We start from the raw sequence: 22,025 nt of genomic DNA, 5'->3' as shown, positions 1-22,025 counted from the left end.
ACTTCAAGTAGCTGTTTTATTGAGAGATTCTCGATATTACACTTGAGGACACAAGATTGTAGCCTATTTACACTAGTTACATTAAAGCAAAAAGAAGGTAATGATTACATAGATACTAGACAGTCATAAACAGCACGACATGATGTTTCCTAGTGAGATGAGACCGGTTTCAAGGTATGTTGAACTTGGACGAGTTAGGACTGATTCTAAGCTCGTCCGAGAGGCTTGGTAATGATGCCAGCTACTTATTTTTTAGTTGGACTATATTGCATGAAGATTGTTTTGGACTCGAGATCCAATCTTGTTGCTGATGAAGTGGCGATCTATCTATGTGTTTACTTCGATTATGTTGGATGAGATTTTTGACAATGCTCAAGGCAGCTTGATTGTCACACAACAATTTGATAGGATTGTTGAGCATGATATTAATATCACATAATAAGCTTTTTCATCCACAATCCTTCAATAATATGTTGGCAAGAGATTGCAGCTCGGCTTCTACGTCCAGTCAGGTCAATAAGCCTCACCACACATGTAAGCACATGCTTGAGATTCACAATTATAAAATCTAACTTAATAGAATAAAAGTGATTCCATTAAGCGAGCTAAACCAACCAATCCAAAATGATTTATACCTTGTTAAAAAATACAAGGACATCCTATTAGTCCAAAGTTCATTATGGTATTTAGGTTTGCTGTTAATAGTTGAACCGATGTACTAATTTAAGAACACTGATATTAATCAGCGCATCATCTATCAAAACAAAAGTATGACTCGGATGGTGGGTCCCACACTCCCACTATCTTGAAAAGCCACTGATCAGCCATGTCAGCGTGATGTGCAATGATGCGGTGATTAACCACTCCATGTTCGTCCACATATCTGTTTTTTTCTTAGTGAATTTAATATTCTAACTGAGACCCGCAAGTTCGTCTAGAAACAGAACTGAAATCGAACATGACTTGTATGAACTTTTGTTTCTTTTTTTTTCAATACCATGTCCTTTCTAATTATAAAACCTAAACTTCAAAACATGATAACCTCAATGTTGACATTTCCTTTCTTTCCGAATTCTTTCCGAGTTTCTTAGGAAAAAAAAAAAGAGTATAGAAGATGCGTGAATAATTAAGCCTGCAAAATCGTTGGTCTACTATTAGCAACTAAATTTGAGAGGCCAGAATTTCAGTTCCACGGATTCTTCTTTCCTGCTACGGTTCTTTTTGTCGAAGTTCCGGATGATGATTTCTGCCACGAAAAAAAAGAACGTCAGTTTCACCAGCATTTTACCGATTCAGGTTAGTATCGCATAACTAGAGCTAGAACGGTGCTTACTGATTTGGACTTCTTGGTCTTTCCTCGGATTCTGTTCTTTTGCGGCTTCAGTTTGTATAGTCGTACCATCCAGTGGTGTGTTGTGAAGACCTGCGATTCAAAAGTGGCAACACGAGATAGTCCATCAACATCTTATAGATAAAGGCTGACAGTAGTACTTTCAAAAATTGAAAGATTGATATATCGCACCTCTTCAAAGTGAGTAAGTTTGAAATGTTTCTTTCCGATTTCAGTTCTCCTTACTCTATCAAAGCCTTTGCCATCTGTCTCCACAAACCTGTAGATCAAGAAACAAAGTTACATCTTATTAATATACACAAACACAAAGAAGAAAATATAATTAAAAATAAAAACTGTTCTAGAGCTGAGACAAACCTGTAATAAGAAAGTTTGTACATGAGGGAGTTTAGCATAGTTGGAGTGGCCTCAGAATCAATCCGGTACTGACCGTCTCTCTTTTGACAGAAAGCAGAGTTGAAATACTGTAAGAAACTTTTTAACAGTTAAAAGACGTTGCTGTATGAATCTAAGAAACCACTTACGAGATAGTCGGGTTCTTTTATGTGAGGGAAGACACCCCCTCCTATCCGAACCATCCACAAGAACTTATTGATGTCATCACTCGGGTACCCAACAAGACCTAATAACGAAAACATAGAAGTGTTAGAATGTATAGTTCTAAGTCTTTTAGTATGGGCATCGATCTCAGAGAAAAGAACCTCCAAAAACGACGAGAACGTATTTGACATCCAAGGAGTTAAAGATTTCCCAAGCTGCTTTTTCCGGAGATGACATGGCAGTACCGACGGTCGCGATATGAGTGTTATTCCATGTGTTATTGTCAACTATGACTGTGCGGTTGGCCATTGCAGTAGTTTGGTAGCCATAATCCCACCAGGATGCAACCTTCAAAACAAGTATTTTTTTTCGTCAAACTAGTCAACATTTGAAAGTGATACCATTCCAGCAGGCGATTTTATTTATGATTTACACTGATTATAGAATTCCAACTTATAATTCGACTAAGAAAGGTATTATACAAGACAGGTCAGAAGTGTCTGACTAGAAATATAGAATCCCGAATTTGTAATAGAATGAGAATTCAGCCAAGAACATTTTATAACTGTTATGGTGTTTTATTTTTCTTTGATAGTCATAAAATTTGGGAGACATTAACTTCTTGTTTTCAGAACAGTCAGTCTTCTTTTATTACTTGCACCTTATTTTTTTACGTGTCATCTTTCAGGACTTCTTATTTCTGCTTCTTTTGAGTCTAAAATGTGATTGTGTTCCCTATTATATGGATTACACAACTAAAAGAGAAACAATAATAAGAAGAAAACAGTGGATAAGCTAAGTTACCTAGAAGAAAATAGAAATAAAAATGAGGGAATTAACTCACTTTATCGTCCACATCAGTGTTGTGGCTAAGCCATGCATAAGCCTCTCTGAAATCATCGAAAACATGAAGACCATCATGGGACTGTGATGTTAGAACAATAGATGGAGCCGAATATGCTTCTGCTGCTGCCCAGACACAATGTACCTGCAAAGGAATTATTTAACTCAAATTCAGAAGCTCCAACCAGCAACAGAGTTCTGTCTAACTAGACGTGGATGAAGTAGAATATAAAATCCCAAAAAAATTTGACACCCCAAGGTCCACAAGTTGATACATTGGAGACCCTGACAAATAGGCTAACACCTTTTTTTTATATAAAGATGTGTACTTGAAATTTAAGTCCGTAATGACCAATATTATTAGATTAAAAAAAAAAATTACAGCTATTTTCGCAGGAAATACAGTTTCATGAAAATCACAATGCATGTCATAAAACAGAGATAGAGAAAAGATATATACCACATAGAAGGCACCAAGTAAAACAAGCAAGAAAATCGACAGAATAGATGCCTCCAAAGGTAAAACCAGAAGCCTCTTCTCTTTTTTAGATTTAATGGATGGCTTCTCCACAGCTACAGCTTCTTTTTCCTTCTTCCTGTTCTTCTTTGACGGTCGCTCCTTCAATGTATCTTCAGTTTTTTCAGTCTTAGCCACATCATTCTGTACGGCTATATTATCAGAGCTGGCATCCCCTGCCTAACAATCCAGAAAACAAAATGAATCTTAGCCTTTCAAGTAAATGAGTTTGAATAGAAGTTTAACAGAAGCATGAAGGCATATTTACACTGATTTGAGAGTTTATTGATGTCCCAGGTAACTGAAACTTAATTGACCGAGTGAAAACTTCAAAAGCTTCAGAGAGTGCAATCCCAGAGAGGATACAAGCTGCTGGAGCAAGTACTAGCATAAGACGTACCTAGCATTAAAGGAGCAAATAATTGACAATGATTAAGAAAAAGGGCAAACAAATCAAGTGCAGGGAAAAAAAGAGGGAAACTTTTCTGCTTGGAACATAGTTCTTGGTACTTACCATGACTCCGGAAAAGTAAACTGATGTTACAATGTAAAGGATTATGAAAGAGCTTGCATCGGACAGTGGTGAAAAGCATGCCTGCCAACAGACAAATATCACAATACAGGTTAAGGAGAAACAGACGTAGATAGTTTTAAAAAAAAAAAAAAAAAACCTGTTGAATAAAGAACTTACAATAATTCCAGCAGGAACCAAGAATGCCAAAACATTAATATCCATGAAGTATGAAGGCCAAGTTGGTGGCTGATGCTCACTAACACTGGCAATAATTGGTATGTACTTGCTTGCATATGTTCTGTTATAACATGGAAAAGAGAATCGGCTATAAATGCTCAATCAAGGAGGATAGATATTATTGTTTTCATATACCAAAAAAAAAAATGGGGACGTGATAACCAACAAGTAATCAAGTCACCTGACGGCACCCGACTAAGGTCACAGTAGTTTGTGTGGACAACTATACAATACAGTGTTAAGGAAATTAAGCTTCAGAGATGAGACAAAGAAAAGAATTCGAACTCTTACGGATCAAGTAGACTGAGACTTCTTCCACTCCATCCCTTTGTAGGGCTTGAAGCAACCAGAGCTACCAGTACAGCTACAACAGCGCAACACACTATCCTGAAATAGAAAGAACAAAGTATGAGGTCATATGCAGAACTCTTGATGGAGAGAGCACAGAGAATGCATAAGGCTTACAGGCCAACAGATAGAATGAGTGCAACAGCTACTTTGAACATCTTTGCAGAGAGAACCCCTCGGATATAGTAAACAAGAGCTACAACATGGATAATGATGAAAACCTGCAGGAGATAATATTAATAATTGCTGAGTTTATCAAAGGTCACATCTATTTTGAGAAAACATATTCTTCCAAGTACTCATCCTCAGCCAGAAAAAAAAATAAATAAATAAAATGTTCCTAAACTCCTAAATGCAAGCTGTAACTCAATTTAAAGTTATGATTTTGCAAAATAGCCAAGGTTTGTCTTAATTTAGTGAAATAGTCAAAATGTGCAGCAACTGATTTCAAAAAAAATTTTGACCCCTAGATTTTTTTTTTTGAAGTAATAAATTGCTTATAATAATCGTCAAAAATTTTAATCTTCCTTCTCAAAAAAATTTTGAAAATGTAAATTTGACTACTTTGCTGAAAAGTTGAAACTTTGGCTATTTTGCTAATCAATAAGTTTCAAATGGCTATTTTGTACAATTTTTCCTTGTTTATACAGTTTATCCCAAGTCGAGATATCACATAAAAGAATCAGATATAACAACAAAGCGGGATCAAATATTCAGAGACCAAATAAGGAGTTCAAGAAATCGAATTGGAAAATACAAGGGGAAGTATAAAAATTCTTTCTGGTCCCACACACGTATAACTTACCAAGAAGGACGCAAAATGTTCTGATGTAATGAATGCATTGAATCCAACAACAGGAACTAATGAAGCAAGTAAGGTTCCCAATACAATCTGCATAAAAAAGAAAAGGCTTCATTTCAGCAGCAATCACGAATTCCATCAATGAAGCAAAAGCAGACTAAAGTGTGACAATGACAAAAGAATTAGGAAAGTGGGTAATATAATGCAAAAAGTAAATTTCTTTCAACACCTTCATACATGATTTTCTTATTCCAAACCATTTTAAGTGGTCAGGTTGATAAACACTTCATCAGTTTAATTCCAAAGCAATACAATCAAGAACAAAGACAGAAGTGGAATTAACTGATTTTGTTTATTAAAAAAATTAAGAAAAAAAGTCTTATTTAACAATAACATAAGTGTAAGTAGTGTACTTACAAGAGGGCAGTAAGCAATATATAACCGCGGCGAGTAACGACCAGTTACAATGCATAGAAGGACATGCATTGGAATAAGATTAATAATGAAGGTGTATCCTCCCCACGAGCAGACCTGAAAGAATGGAACAAACATGTAATCATGCTATGAACACGATGAGACAAACTTGGGTGTAAAACAACTAATACATTCCATACCATGTAAAAGTAAGCTATAGCATTCAACGTGGCGTAAAAGAGAGATCCGGTGTTCAATGTCTGCATACAATAGTGGTAGTCAATGAGTTATAGTATACAAAGACGGAAGTAGAGAAGCAGTCAACATATTAATCTAGTAAAATGAAATCGATAACACAAACCACCTATCAAGACTTGCTACCCATCAAGAGAAAAAATGAAGGAAATACTGTATTTTTTGGATACCGTCACCAACCTTTATATAAAGATAAAAAGTGAAAATTAAAGCAAATATGGCTACTGCTTCATTATCATAGCTTCCTGCAACAGAGCGAGATATATAGGATGGAACCTGGAAAAAAAAAAATCACGTATTTAGCCTCCCTTGTATGTATTTGATGCTACCGTAAATTATTTCATTATAATAGAAACTAGTAAATAAACTTGTCTGATTCATCAGATTGATGATGAATCTATGGACAGCAAGTAACACATGATAATTCATTTGGAAAAAGCAATATGCATTGTGTTTATTTGTACTCTTAGTATCTCCAGTCAACAATCAAGGACATTAAAATACATGATCAATCGGCAATAGCATAACCACGCACATAGGAATTTATTTCGGTAAAAGCAATGTCAACAGGCTATCTAAAATAGTGAGATCACAGCAAGTTTTTGCACATTTATGCTTCTTTAGTGAAAACATATGCAGCAAAAAAGGAAACTCCCTAAAGAAACAACTGCAATGAGAGAAGATTGATGTTGCATGCCCACCATTCAAATATTTAAGAAATTATAATCATAATAAGAGTTACAAATACCCGCTATGTAATTTACCATGGCCAAAAGTGCTGCCGCAGTCAGTCCAGCACCAACCCCTTTAACTTCCTAAGAAATAGATGCAATAGTACATTGTCAATAAAAAAGGAGAATTTAGATATAAAAAAAGACACACACACACACACACACACACACACATATATATACACACACACAAGGAGAGCTAAACGAAGCCAGACTAACCTTTGTCAGAAGGTAAGTCGCCCATGAAGCGAAAGCAGAAAATATAGGAGCAGTAAATACACAAACAGTTTCAACAGACAGCGGGATATTTAGAGAATTCACGAACCTGCAAAATGACAACACTGGAAAATCAGTACTTACAGGTAACTAATAGAGAGTGGAAAAAAAATAAAAAAATAAAAAAATAAAAATTTTGGATGTGCCTTTGCAACCCCTTCAACTGGTTTTCCAGGGAGAGCAACATGTTGGTTGTTAGAATATAGAAGTATAGTACTTAATGTAGTAAGTTCAAAAAACTCACCACCAAATGGATCCTGCTGTCAAGGTCAATCCTGGGTACACCGTTCCACCAATTACACGCCCAAGAGGATACCTTAAAAGCGATGAATCGAGAGCAATTAGTACAGCCAGGTTGGTTTTGTGCAACCCATAAAGTAGTCATTAAGTAGAAGGTTACCATGTCCGGTCATCAAACCAGTTCCAAAAATCATAGATCCCACTTTTCGTCAGAAACTGAAACCAACAGATGAGCCAATAATCTTTCCAGACAGAGTCGTGATAGGTAATGGATTTTATGCAGAGGCAACATAAAGAAACAAAGACAACGATTCTAATTGAAGTATATGGAAGCTTCTTAAAAATGCTTGCTATATGATTATAAAAATAATAGCAATTCTAAGTTAAGTATATCTAAAAATTGTTTTGGTAATGAGATAATCAGAAAATCATCAAGTGCCATTAGATCAAATATATAATATGATGGAAGTAGCACAAAATATGAAATCTTTCCCTTGTATAAAATAAACCAGGCTAAGAAAAAGAAAGCAAACCTGAGTAACTCTATAATTGAAATAGGGATCGAATTCGTGGATTACACTCTCATACTTTATGACCTGAAGACATTAGCCATCCAATTTGACAATGAGAAACAACATTTCACAAAACTTAATCACGATTCACGAGAGAGAAAGAGAGAAAAAAAAATATATCGTCGACATTTTCAGTTTTAAAAAAGAAAGCTCAGGTCAACTACTCATCACAGACCACCCAATTTAGGTCATATATACATATCTATACAGCCGAGATTACAAATGCCGACATATATGTGAGATACATCGCTCACTACTCTAAATTTGAACCTCGTTCGCATTCATCCTTTTTAAAGAGGAAATGGTAGTCAATTTCCTAATCTTTTAACTATTAGATCTAATAATACTGGGATCACGAAAGGATCGGCGAATTACAGAGAAGAGCCGGATCGAGAATGCGAGAACGCCGATCAAGATGAGGATGAACAAAGCGAGGACATTCCCGAAAGCGTTCCTCAAGGTCTTTTCCCTAGAGTCCTCCAGAGCCGCCATTGACGGCCTACAATCGATCTTCGACTTCTGGTTTCGTCTTTCTAGAGAGAGAGAGAGTGACGAGGTTTAGCGAGTGGACGAAGAGGGAAGACTTTGTAAATTTTGTAGCCAAGGAGCTAAAATTCTAAAACATCTTCAGAACAAACCCCTTGGTTTTCCAAGTGACGATATTGGGTCTCTCTTACGATCTGAAATGACATAAAGCTCCTCTGACGTACAGGTGGCGACTTTTTATTGCATGAGACAATCGCGTTGTGATTTGTTTACGCCTACGGAAATCTCCACGTGGCTTCATGTGATACGTGTAGGGGAATCAAGGTGCTTGTCTGGGCGACTGTTAGAAAAGAAGTATAATTTTTTATTTTTTTGGAAGAATCTGTTGAAGTACAAATTAGGCTGAGACTTTTAAGTAAGAAAAAAAATAAGACTAAGACTAAATCCGACCTTTGGAACAGAATAGAACCGAAATCATGTTCTGGCTTGTATTGAAATTTTGCTTTGGTATTGATCACGGAATAGATATTCCATATTTGTTGCTTCTTCTAAGATCTCCGTTGTTTGCACTAAATTTCATAAATTTTTCATGAATTAATATGATTTCCGATCTTTCATTTCCAACAGATTAACTCTTCTAATCAGTCTTAGAATCACTTGCTATAATGTATTGCAAATCTATGGGTCGATTTACATAAAGAATTATAGTCCTCGTCTGTCTGAAAAATAAAAGACACCTACCTCATTATCCAACGACATCCTCTCAGGATTCCAAACAAAAAGAACATGACTTTGTCTTTCTCTTATAGCACCTTATGAACCTCCTCTCAGCATTCGGATCCATCAACGATGTCCTCTAAACCTAAGCCATGCCACAATAGAAAACTTTTGCAATCGAACATGTGTTCGTGTACGATGAGCCTCTACACCATTTGCTACAAGTGCTCCCATAAGATAAGACAAAGACAAGTGTTCCCCTACCATTGGGGGTCAATCGAAGACAAGCCTCCACAATTGATATAGCTCGAAAGAAAAAGAAGAAGAAGAAGAAGAAATAGCAATGATTTTTAGGAATTTAAAAAATTGGAGCCTTTTATGAACTTGAATTGTTTATAAACGTTGAGTAACTTATAAATAATTTATTTTAACATTTGATTTATATATATATATATATACGTATATATATATATATATATATATATATATAAATTACTTGATTATTATCATTTTTTTTGTTACAAAACCCGTGTAGTAAGTCTTCAAGAAATCGTAGCGCCCCGTGTATTTCGTTAAAGACTACTGACAAAAGTACCTACAGCGCAACTAAAACGTAACATTAAGTCTTTATGTCGTCATTTCATCTTTTATTAAAAAAAAGGATAGATAGATCCTTGATGAACTCGATCAGATCTGATACTAAATGATACAAACCAATCCAACAAGTGACGGTGACTCGAAATCAATGTTAATGTTTTCGCAAAACCAAGATCATAAAACTCGGTGACTCTACGACTCAACGCTTATATAGACGTGAAATTTGGAATAGTTCAGATGCCACAAACGAATATGTAATTTCCCTTGATAATCCGGGGATGAACATTACAAGGGATACCATGATAAGTTATAAACTTGCTTCATGAAACAAAGAGAAGTATCGCACTTTTTTATTTATCAAAAACGTAATTTGAGTTTCTTATTCAAGACACCTCCTTAAACAAAGGAAAATACAAACAAAATGTGGAGTTCCTAGGTATAATAACATCGAAATTATAAGGGTTAACTGAATACCTAAAACATATCGGTTTCATTAAAATGAGTAAAGCCCAAAAACTTATTACAAACACACTAATTTAACCTATTGTTTTTAACTACGAAAAACAACAAATAAATAACTAAAAACAAGATTTAATGTAGGCTTGCTTCAATAATTTACTGAATGATATGAATAAGCTCTCTTTTGTTGTCTTGGGTGTGTATGCTCTCCACTTCTCAAACACCTTATAAAATGAGGTTTTATCATATCTTTCTTATTTCGTTTTGTCCTTCCCCTCATGATTGGTCCCCTTGTGTATTTCATCCTGATGTCCACATTAGGATTTTTGGACCCAAATCAAAACCATATATGGAGTTTAGGGTCGTGGGCTTTCCAAGGAGGAGTGAGGTTGGCCTAAGCCGCAAACGATCATAGAGAGATCATTAGAAGGGGGCGAGCACATAGCATTAGAGCATAGCTAAGCGTTGACAGCCTCATCGTAATCAGATTCGAAAACTTTTTCCAAGGTCCACGAGCGCACAATTCTGCCAAGGTCCACGAGTGTACGATCCGCAAGGATCCACCACAGAGTCACAAGGCGGAGCCTTGGCGTACCAAGGATGAGGAAAAACCAAGAGACATGCGACAATGAATTGAACTCGTGGAGTCCCGGGAGGTACGAGAACATGAAGAAGCTCGCGATGAATTGAACACCATCGACACCCAATCCTTGAAAAATAGGGCTCCACGCTTCGCCATGAGGGACTTTTCAACGCATGACGGCAACGCTGATACATAAGAATTACTCAAAAAATGCAAAAAATTATGTTGATACGTCTTTCAAGAGTCCGAGGTACGTCGAGCCCGATTCATCTTGATAGGTGCGGTACATGAGCCAAAATCTCCAAGATGTGTATGAACTATTTAAGGCTGGAAAGATCATGCTAACTCATTATGAGGTTTTTTCATTCCTTTTGTCAAATAACAATTCGAGGCGTGTTTAGAACATCAAATGTGAGTCTCGATAGAGTAGAGCATCTGGTTCTTATGTGTAGGACTACGCGATGTGATTCACTGGGAGGTGGGGTAGTGTCATCAAGAGTCACTCTATGCCGCAATGAGACTACCACATAAGCAAAAGTTTAAGCAACTGACTAGTAGAAGGCCTTGCACCTATGGACACAGACAGGCTTTTGCGATCGATAACAGATTCAGTAGCGGTCCGATTGCATGAGTTGATGTTGGGCACTCTAAAGCATTTTTGAAAAAAAAAATGCACGAGCAAGTAAATGAGTAAACATTAAATGATGTAAACATCAAATTGTCTACAACTTAAAATAAATTTTTAAAAAAAATACAACTTAAAATAAATTATTGTCGTGATAAATATTGCATACACGTTATTCTTACTATCGATTACAACCATATCCAGTTTCCAAAATAATAAAGTTAAGGTAGAAAATTGATAATTTATTTTTTTTATTTGTAAGATTACATTAAGTTTTTTTTTTATATATTTTTCAAACTAAAAAATAATTTTGCAAATAAATCAGTCATTTAACTGATAAAAATATATACTCTTTTTTTTTTTGAAGGAAATAAAAATATATACTCCGAAATATATAATTTGGGTTGCACCATTTAGTGTGAGGTCTCCTTTGTGTGGGTTCAATAAATAATTTTTTTGTAATCCAATTAAATACGAGATGTTATGAATGAGAAATAGTATTAATATATATATATATATATATATATATATATATATATATATATATATATATATATATATATATAATTGCGAAAATCAGCTCAATTGAACTTTTATATATATATATATATATAATTGCGAAAATCAGCTCAATTGAACTAAAAGTTCCACCGTAAATCCATATTTGCCGAAGTTTTGACGAGACCGTCTGAGGCAACACCATATTCGTCGGCAAGAATTCTCCGGTAACCTTTGTCAAGTTCTCTCTTGACTCCGAGCTCATCCTCGTTGGCACTCTCGACAACGCCTGAGCTTTTGTTGTCCATCATCGAGCCTTTCTCAGAACTCTCGTCCCAAGATCGATCCTCGAGGAAGTGAGTTCTCTGAAAACCCTAAAATCTATCTTTACTTCTCTTTCACTGTCTGCGGATTAAAGTAGGGATTTTGTAGATTTGGGTTACGTAGAAAAATTGGTCTAGTCGTTTTCGATTAAACCTAGCCGCAAAGTGCTATGCTTGTTATTTAGGAGATTGATGCTTTTCAATTTCATACCGACGATTTGAGTTGTTTATTTACTCGTTTTCAACAATTTTATCGTCGCATGTGAGTGTTGCTCGTCTTGGATCTCATGCTCGTCTAATTATGTAATACTGTGTTGAAGTTGAAGGGATTTATGCGGAAACTTGATTTTTATTTAAAACTGATGTTGGAGACGAGTAAATTTTTTCGACTATATTCTGCTCTTGGATTCAGCTTACTCAGTTTAGTGGGATTCTTGTCTGATTAGAATTTACGGTGAATCTCTGCGCTTCGCTTGTGGTGCTTGAGCTCTTCTGTAATCTGAACTATTGAATTCTTTGTTTCAAATTATTTGCTATATAGTGAGAATGGTGTGGTGGGTTATGAATATACGCTTGGCCTGTGCTGTGATCTATTAGCTCCCGTTGGAATTTGTCGATTCATATTCAAATCACTGGAATTTGTTCTTTAATTTGATGATTTGGTTTGTAGAATAGCTCTGTATATGCATTTTTATTTCATATTTACTATTTTCTCTTACCCAAGTCTTTTTCCTCGTTGTTAAATTTGTTGGGTTGGCAGTTGAACAAGAGTTTGGCCTAAAATGGCGACGAACATGAAGGACTTTCTTCCGGCGGTGAAAGTGACAACGGCGACACATTATGACCACTCGAATGACCCGTGGTTCAAGCAGCGGTTCAGCACCGCCGAGGCCGCTGAGCAGGCCTCGGTTATCAAGCCCAACCCGGTCCCTCCGTACCTGAAGCGAGCTGGGTTCGTCCCCCGAAAAGTGGAGGATTTCGGCGACGGAGGAGCTTTCCCCGAGATCCACGTGGCCCAATACCCTCTGGGAATGGGCCGGGACCGATCGTCCAAGCCCAGATCAGACATCCTGCCCGTCACCGTCGACGCCCGCGGCAACATAGCCTACGACGCCATCGTCAAACAGAACGAAAACTCGAAGAAGATCGTCTACTCTCAGCACAAAGACATCATCCCGAAGATCCTAAAGAACGACGAGGACGGCGAAGAAGAAGAAGAGGAAGACGAGGATCTCCAGAAGGAGATCGACGAGACGATGCAGGAGACGAAAGCGGCGCTGGAGAAGATCGTGAACGTGCGTCTCAGCGCGGCCCAGCCCAAGAACGTCCCGAAGCACTCCTCGGACTCGCAGTTCATAAAGTACAAGTCTTCGCAGCAGTCGGCGGCGTTCAACTCGGGGGCGAGGGAGCGGATCATCAGGATGGTGGAGATGCCGGTGGACCCGCTCGAGCCTCCGAAGTTCAAGCACAAGCGGGTCCCGCGGGCTTCCGGGTCGCCGCCGGTTCCAGTGATGCACTCGCCGCCGCGCCCCGTGACGGTCAAGGACCAGCAGGACTGGAAGATCCCGCCCTGCATCTCCAACTGGAAGAATCCCAAGGGATACACCATTCCCCTCGACAAACGCCTCGCCGCTGATGGCCGCGGCCTCCAGGTAAACAAGGCATTTTTTACCGCAATATTTTAACTGGGAAACCCGATTAACTGGACGGTTAACCGGTTAACTGTTAACTGGAAAATCGGAAGAACCAAAACTTAAAAATGGTTAACCTACAGTTAACTGTGTTTTTTTTTTCAAAACCGAAAATAGACTAAAAAGGTTCAAAAGAAAAAAAGTACAAAAAAAAAACTTTGTTTAATAACCGGATCCAACCAGATAAAAGAGAAGGGGGAAAAAAAAATTAAACTTTTAACCGGTCAAATGGCGCATCTTTATTTACAGGATGTCCAGATCAACGACAACTTTGCGAAGCTCTCGGAGGCTCTGTATGTGGCTGAGCAAAAGGCGAGGGAGGCGGTCTCGATGCGATCCAAGGTCCAGAAGGAGATGCTGATGAAGGAGAAGGAGAGGAAGGAGCAGGAGCTCCGTGCTCTCGCCCAGAAAGCCCGGTCGGAGCGCACCGGCGTCGCTGCTGCCCCGGCGGCCGCCGCCGTCGTAATGCCGGCGAGCGAGGACTACGACCGCGATCACCACCGCCGCGATCGCGATTCAGAGACGAGGGAGGAGAGAGAGGAGCGGGTGGGAAGAGAGAAGATTCGTGAGGAGCGGCGGAGAGAGAGGGAGAGAGAGAGGAGATTGGAGGCCAAAGACGCGGCGATGGGGAAGAAGAGCAAGATCACGAGGGACCGCGACCGTGACGTCAGCGAGAAGGTGGCTCTGGGAATGGCCTCGGCCGGGTCCGGTAGAGGAGGCGAGGTCATGTATGACCAGAGGCTGTTCAACCAGGACAAGGGTATGGAGTCGGGCTTCGCGGCCGACGACCAGTACAACGTCTACGACAAAGGGCTTTTCACGGCCCAGCCAACCCTGTCGACCCTTTACAGGCCCAAGAAAGACGTGGACTCGGAGATGTACGGCGGGGCCGACGAGCAGCTCGAGAAGATCATGAAGACGGATCGGTTCAAGCCCGACAGGGCGTTCGCGGGCACTTCCGAGCGGGCCGCCCCGAGGGAAAGGCCCGTCGAGTTCGAGAAGGACGCTGCGGAGGAGGCTGACCCGTTCGGTTTGGACCAGTTCTTGACGGAGGTGAAGAAGGGTAAGAAGATGGACAAGGTCGGGACCGGAGGCACCATGAGGGCGACGGCGGGCTCGTCGATGAGGGACGAGGGCGACAGAGGGTCGGGGAGGTCTCGCATTGGATTCGAGAGGGGTCGTTGATCATCGGAATCTTGTGTTCTGTATTATGTTCCTTTTGCTTTGACTTTGAATGATGAATTATTACTATTTACAATGGCTTTTGTTTGAATTGCTAATGTTGTGTGGTAATGTTATATCTTCTAGATCTTTTATGCTTCATAATTAGGTTTTGGGAAAGCGACAAACATTTCACAGATTAAAACAAAACATTTTTTTTTCTACTTCCATTTGGTATGAGAGTGTTTGATATGAAACCGAAATCCTTTAAAGCAACTCAGAGAGAGCCAAAAAAAAAAAAAGCCTTTACAAGGACTGAACTACAGTACCTCCTGGTACGGTTTGGTAAAACAAGAAAGAAAACGGGAACGAATAAAACAAAGTCGATAACTGGATAGCCAATAACAGTAATATCAACGGACGCTTTAGCTTCTATAGAGCTTTGCTGAGCCATGGTTTACCTGAAAAAGAGAGGGGGTTATTTAATATAACGACAATCCCAAGGAAGAGAAGATTACAACCCATATGAAAAGCATGCAAACTTTACCTAAAACAGAAGAAGCTATAGTCATACCGCTGCTGAGAGAAAGCTTCGTAAATAGAGGTCTGACACATCGTCTTCTCTTTTAGGCAAACATATAAGAATCAATTTGCTCGAGATTTGGGAACATTTGTTTCACGATAGTAGAGTAGTTCGGAGTCTTTGCCTGAACACCACAGGAATCAACTGGTTACTAATCAGAAAGACATTTCTTTGTCCGTTATGCAGTAAAAAAAAAAAAAGACATGTGACAAGAATTGATATAAGGCTATCCCAACATCACCTAAATCACGCATCAGTAAAGTTCAGTTATCAGACTGTCAAAGAAATCAGGCCATTCAAGTTACAAGGGAACATACACAAGGATTGTTCTCGAAATAAACAGTGACAAGCTTGTCTTTTGAACCGGCAACAGCTTCAGCAATGCCCTCGAGCGATTCTATTTGGTTGTCATTCAGCCACAGGTCCTCTAATCTACCAACAAAACGAAGAACGTGGGAAATGAAAAAAAAAACAGAGGAAATAGGATACAATGTCAAACTACATTTGTTATAGGGATAAAGAAAAAAAACATAGTATGTACTGAGTCAGGTTTTCAATGCCATCCACAGAAGTTAGCTTATTTGATGATACGTCCAAGACCCGCAGATTGACCAAGGTGGACAGGCCTTCCATTTTTGAGATCCCATTATGGCTTAAGTATAACTCTTCTAGAGCAATGCATTCCTGAAACGAGAATGTGCAGTAAGAATAGATTCTTATGAATAACTCGGAAAATGATGAGACGGTTTCAAGAGACTGTTCCACATTCACAGCACCAAAAAGGAGTACCTCAAATCCTCTCATAGAAGTCAAACGGTTGCTCTGTAAGCTAATCTTCTTGATGCAGTTCAACCCACACAAATTCACTACCTTGATGCGATTCCTTCCCAGCCATAACTCTTGTAATTTAGTAAAAGTTTGCAGATTTTCCATCACCTGAATCAATAGCACAGAGGCTCAAGGATAAACCAAATGCTTTAACAAAATCGCATGAAATTTGGAACTACAAATGGGACAAACGATTCAGAAAGGGACACCCAAAACCATAGTCAATGAATCAAGCACTAACCCTCAATCTGTTGGAACCAAGTTCGAGAATAAGGAGTTCGTGAAGGTGGTCAATCTCTTCGATCTTAGTAACTTCGTTTTTTGATACATAGAGCTCCTTGAGGGTGTTGCTGGCCTTCGACATTCCTTTTAAAGAAGTGATCTCGTTGAAAGAAACATCGAAAACCAAAAGCCGCTTGAATATTTCGACATCCAGTATTTTCGTAAGCTTATTATCCCTGAATACTAACTCCTGCAAGAACAACAGGCAAGCATTACACTGACTTTATCGGCCCTAACATACAGTTCTCGTAATATTTCCATCACTTATCACTTTCTGATGAGACAAATTTGCTTTCGGATGAAGAAATTCGGCTTCTCTCTCTCTAAAAAATCAAGATTTAGCCTGGTATTTTGTAACGACACTAGGTAACCATGGAACTTAACTTCTCATGACACTAAAACTCCGAACAACATTTTTCTTTTGATTCGCACTTTTGACCGTTAATTAGTACACACCTATAGATACAATACGCCATCACAGCCAATATCACTGAATTACAATCCGACAATTTGACACGCACAAAGAACTATCGAAAGTAAAAAAAAAAAAAAAAAAAAAAAGGAGGAATTCAAATACCTCGAGGTCCGACAAGGCGTGCCAGCTCGAGAGCGACTCGACGGCGTCGTCGCCGAGGAGGTTTTGTCGGAAAGAGAGCTTCTTAAGGCTCGATAGGGTTCCAATCCGAGGGTCCAACTTCGACAGACGGTTCGCGGTTAGGTCCACTTCGGTCAGACCCGGAGGCAGCTCGACCGAGTCAAGATCGTGGAGCTGAAAGCTGGAGAGATCGAGGATTGTGGAAGAATAGTCGATCTCGACCGTGTCATATTCTCCAGTGGGAGTAAGTGGTGGCGATCGGTCCGCCATTGAAACAGAGTATGTGAGCTTTGAGGCAATGTAGCGTTTTCGATTGCTTTTCGGACACGGGTTGATGATGATATATTCTTATGTGGGCTTTCTGTTGCTAGCTTTAGTCCGGTCGTGTAGAAAATTGGAAAATTTCATAACTAACTAACTTAATGTCTGCGTCACTTTTTATATTTTACTCATATTTTTAAAATATTTCACTAGTAACCATTTTTTTTGGAACAAAATTTCACTCATATTTTCCAAAATCGGAATTACAATGAATGAGAAATTGATGCTCAAACTATGCTTAATAAAACATATAAATCGTGTGTAACCACATTGTTGTGTGAATGAAGTGAAATGCAAGAGCTGTGAATAAATGAGTGAGCTTATATATGCAATTTGTTGAAAAGGGTTTGAGTTTCCAAAGGTAACCCAATTTTGTAGAGGGGCATGGCTTAGAGAAGCCCAAGTCCACCATGTGCGCGTCGCCGTCTGATCGGTCGTGTCTTGCCGAGCCGAGCCTTGCCGGGCCGGGTTGGGGTTGAGTTTGGGCTTGTTTGTGGTAATCTTTATCTTTTTATTGCATATTTCACATTCATAAACATAAATAACACTTTCGTTATTATGATAATTAAATCAAATGACATTGTAACCATGTGAGTAAATGTGATAATGGGACCGATCAGTTTTGATTCTCTGATAAAATCTAAACGGAAATGTATAGCTGAGCATTAAGGATAAAACAAGTTTGCATTGGTTAATCACTATGCACTAATGAGCTTTTAATGCGTTTAAAGGCCATATGGTGGACGATTTTGGATAATTCAAATATTGTAACCACACTTCCAGAAATCATTTCTCTCTACTTTCCTCTTCGAAATTGTCTATGTTTTTCTTGTAGTAGTTGGTTGGTTCTGCTACTGTCTTGGTTGGTCGGAGAAGTTATGTTGGTGCATAGCTCTTCTCTTTCCGCTATTGTATCCTGCGAGGTAAATTGCTCATCGATTTCCAGCACCCGTGGGAGAGCAATATTACTTAAAGGAAACCGTCGAACGGTCATCAATGTTCTTTTCCTTTTCCTTTCTTTACGTACTTATTTTGTTGTTGTTCATATTTTATCTTTAATTTTCAGTCTTTATAGTATTTTATTTTATTTATTTCTTCTACCAAACTTGTCTCATTTTCTCGAAAAATAAATATTATTTCCGTAATATTTTCTAACAAATACTATATTGGGGTAGTTTTTATATCGAATTAATGCAACTGTCATATCAAACAATGTTTTCATCTCCAACCCACGACATCAATTCCCACACAAAAAATAATATTTTTTATATACTTTTTGTTATGGGTCATTTTTCCTTTAATTTGAAAATGACGGCCCAACTCGAAATGATGTAAAAGAAACACGCGAAGCCTGGCCCAAAAAAAATTATGAAAAAATAGAGGGTCATGGGCGAGTTTTTCATTAAAAGAAAAATGACCCATAACAGAAAGTACACAAAAAATAATATTTTTTATATACTTTTTGTTATGGGTCATTTTTCCTTTAATTTGAAAATGACGGCTCAACTCGAAATGATGTAAAAGAAACACGCGAAACCCGGCCCAAAAAAAATTACGAAAAAATAGAGGGTCATGGGATGAACTCCTTGAGGAAAAACTCGCCCACGACGGTCACAAAGGGTTTCTAGCCATTTTCTTCACCAAATTCACTCACGACGGTCACAAAGGGTGTTGCGAGACATTTTCTTCACCAAATTCGCCCACGACGGTCACAAAGGGTCACGATATATTTTTCTTCACCAAAAACGGTACACTTTTCAAAATTACTTCATATCAATTGCATATTAACCCCTCTATTAATTTGTTACGTCAATTATAATCTTATTAAATATTATATTATTTTTCTATATCAACAATATCAAATTAATTATAGTAATATTAAACAGAAGAATTTGTTGCAACTAGGCGATCCCCTGCTTCTTTTAATATTTTGTTTTATTAAGAAAATAGTCCACCAAGCCGAAGTAAATTAAATAAACTAAAATCATTAATTTAATTTACTTCGGTCTGATAGACTATTTTCTTAATAAAATAAAATTTTGTCTATTTTTTAAAAAGAGGGTGAACCCTATGACATTGCGCAGACTGTCAAGGTGGACGGCAACGTAACCCTTCGACGGATGACTCAGGACCTCCCTCTCCTAAGGAATGCGAAACTCCACGTCAGGTGAAAAATTAATCTCACTACGAAGCTTCTTGAGCTTGACTGACGTGGTCATGCTCGGTATGTCAAGGCCGGAATAGTCATGCGACCCCGTCGAAGGCACCCTATATCAAACTCGAGGCTTCTTCAGGAGAGGCGTAACCCCGACCATCGTCGCTGCCCCTGTCACCTCTTCTTGAACCTCCGAATTTTTTCGAGTTTTTTTTCTTCTTTTCCTTCTTCTTAGGTGAAGGGCAGTAGTCAGGGGTTCGACAAAGGGGATGAAGGGTTGGCCCTACACCATGGTCGAACCTGTCGCGAGGACCGTAGGCCGACCGCGCGAAGGAGCTTCTTCCCTCACCAGCCAAGAAGTCGGGTTTGGGAGACATGACTTCAACGAGTTTAAGGGAGGCATGCCCTCTCCACGCATGACATCGAAGAAGAGAGGCGACACCGACTCCGTGGTTACCCGTTGGCCCGTGTCACGAAGATTTGGATAAGACATACCTACGTCCGTGTAGTCAAAGGCGCGGTTTGAAAAAGACTCGGCCCCGATCGCCTATGCTAGGGTTAGAGTCGTGTGTGAAAAGAACGTCGGGTCTTGAGTAGTCCGCTTCGGAGAAGGCGCACACCTCGAGGGCTTGGAGCTTCCGAAAACCACACCGACAAAAGCTCTCTTAGGCAAAACAAAGGCCGTCAAAGAAGGCTCAGGCGCGAAGTCAGGAGGGGTTGCATATCCGCGCCGAGGGGAAGCCTCAGGCTCGAGTAACGACGGGACCAGCCTTGCGCGCGAAGCCCAACCTACCTCCAAACTCTCGGTTGCGTTTGGACGAAGCCAACCTCGTAGCTATGATGCCGGATCCACAACGAATGACGGCGGGAGGTGAAGACTGGTCATGACGCGCGTCGATCGTCGGAGAAGAGAGACAACATCAAACTCAATGGGGGCAAACCCTCGTCGCACAGGCATGAAGGGAGAAGCTCTTGTGAGCCCGGGGAAGTCATGCTCACAACCCTCGAGCCGGAGGCAACACCCACTAGATATGGGAAGCTCAAAACCCGACCTTGGTCGCGCAGAACGCCGGAGAAAGCGAGACTCACCGTCGAGTCTCAGTCGGGGCGATAGAAATCACCTCCGAATCTAAGAGGCTTGACCGCGGTGGGTCTGGGAAGCTCACACTTTCGCGGCCGGGAGGGAGCGCCGCCGATCTTCTCCGTTGTAGATCGCCAGAAAGAATGGCGACCGGATCCGAGGCAGGCTGAATTACCGACATGCCTGCGAGATCTGACCACGACCGACCTTGTAAACACGTAGACCGGTCCCGATTGAGAGAAGCGCCGGAGAACGGATCTGAAGGACCCAAGCGGTGATAGACGCTGAAAAAGAAGACCGGCGAAGCCTAGTCTGAACTTCGCGAACTAGAAGCCAAGGATTGGTATGCGACTTGCGGACCGGGAATGGTGGCCACCGATCGATCTCCGACACGCCAATCGGGAAGCTTTATTGGATCTGAGAAGCTCTGCTCACCACCATGAGGACCAAGAGAAAGGCGTGCCTCCAAGAGACGTCATCGGACCTGGTTGCAAGAAACGATGGGAGAACGAAGACTCTCCAGATCTGTGGCGATCTTCTTCATACATGGATCGGAAGAAGTCAGAGGGACGCGCCATGAAACCCGACCTTGGTCTGCACGTCTTGGACGTGAAATGAAGGAATGGGTGAAGAAAGGAAAGCTCAGGCCTTGGGCGCTCGAATTCGAAAGAAAAAATAGTGGTTTGGCCAAAACAAAGATCTTGAAGTTGCTATTTTTGGCAATCAGAACATCTGGTGAAACCCACGAAGAAGGAGAAGTAGAATCTGAAGAGAACCCTCCCAACTCACGTGGTTATCTAAATGGCCTTTGCTATTTTTAATACTCAAAATATATGGGCAAAGAGTTTCGTCAATAGGGTCATCTTGAAAAATATAATTGGCAGCCTTAATGATTTTTTGAAAATCATCTCCTTCTTCAAACTAAAAAAACTATTTACATGGAGGAGAAAAACTTGTATTCAAGTCCTCGAAACCCACAAAGTCATCAATATTAAGGTCATGGACACCATAAAAAATGTCAAGGCATGTTCAGGGACAAACTTCATCCATAACAAATATCCAAGCATGGTCAGGGATAAGCCTCAACTACAACAAAAATCCAAGGATGGCACATGACCGACCTCAACCACAACAAATATCCGAGCATGATCAGGGACGAACCTCGACCACAACAAAATATCAAAGCGTGGTCAGAGCCAGGCCTCGACCACAACACGATATCAAGGCATGGTCAGTGGTGGGCCTCGACCACGGCGAAGCAAGTCTGACCTTGACTTCAACAAGAATCAAAGGGAAATGACCACTGGTGGATGACAAATCTACCTCAACTCTTACCACTTCACTATAAATACTTCCAAGCTTGTCATTTGGAGGTAAGTTTTCTCATAACTTAACAAACA

The 22,025-nt window shown here is 39.8% G+C and overlaps 3 protein-coding genes across 3 annotated transcripts; 1 reads left to right on the top strand and 2 right to left on the bottom strand.

Moving 5' to 3' along the window:
• Window positions 1-947: 947 nt before the first annotated feature.
• On the bottom strand, window positions 948-8,269 carry STT3A (staurosporin and temperature sensitive 3-like A). The gene is made up of 23 exons (XM_089611872.1): window positions 8,016-8,269; window positions 7,602-7,664; window positions 7,229-7,284; window positions 7,073-7,144; window positions 6,772-6,877; window positions 6,586-6,636; window positions 6,002-6,097; window positions 5,767-5,826; window positions 5,570-5,683; window positions 5,156-5,242; window positions 4,468-4,571; window positions 4,294-4,389; window positions 3,943-4,063; window positions 3,766-3,846; window positions 3,520-3,651; window positions 3,195-3,431; window positions 2,736-2,879; window positions 2,053-2,239; window positions 1,876-1,973; window positions 1,709-1,788; window positions 1,523-1,610; window positions 1,334-1,423; window positions 948-1,246 (listed from the first exon to the last, which is right to left on the bottom strand). The coding sequence occupies exons 1-23, from the start codon at window positions 8,130-8,132 to the stop codon at window positions 1,184-1,186; spliced, it is 2,343 nt and encodes a 780-aa protein (XP_089467998.1). The 5' UTR covers window positions 8,133-8,269; the 3' UTR covers window positions 948-1,183.
• Window positions 8,270-11,724: 3,455 nt separating this feature from the next.
• On the top strand, window positions 11,725-15,008 carry LOC149400789 (SNW/SKI-interacting protein A-like). The gene is made up of 3 exons (XM_089611307.1): window positions 11,725-11,961; window positions 12,689-13,580; window positions 13,869-15,008. The coding sequence occupies exons 2-3, from the start codon at window positions 12,711-12,713 to the stop codon at window positions 14,802-14,804; spliced, it is 1,806 nt and encodes a 601-aa protein (XP_089467433.1). The 5' UTR covers window positions 11,725-11,961; window positions 12,689-12,710; the 3' UTR covers window positions 14,805-15,008.
• LOC149400788 (Leucine-rich repeat (LRR) family protein) lies at window positions 14,951-17,397 on the bottom strand. Its single transcript, XM_089611308.1, has 7 exons — window positions 17,051-17,397; window positions 16,433-16,663; window positions 16,153-16,299; window positions 15,905-16,047; window positions 15,681-15,795; window positions 15,328-15,487; window positions 14,951-15,241 (listed from the first exon to the last, which is right to left on the bottom strand). Exons 1-6 carry the CDS (start codon window positions 17,336-17,338, stop codon window positions 15,407-15,409), a joined length of 1,005 nt encoding a protein of 334 aa, XP_089467434.1. The 5' UTR covers window positions 17,339-17,397; the 3' UTR covers window positions 14,951-15,241; window positions 15,328-15,406.
• Between the last annotated feature and the right edge of the window lie 4,628 nt (window positions 17,398-22,025).

Source organism: Urtica dioica, chromosome 4 (genome assembly GCF_054948205.1).
Source record: "Urtica dioica subsp. dioica isolate 48M chromosome 4, U.dioica_male_clone48M_v1_H2, whole genome shotgun sequence".
Classification (NCBI taxonomy): domain Eukaryota; kingdom Viridiplantae; phylum Streptophyta; class Magnoliopsida; order Rosales; family Urticaceae; genus Urtica; species Urtica dioica.
Note: the sequence above shows the minus strand (reverse complement) of the source record. Positions and strands in the feature narration are given on the sequence as shown.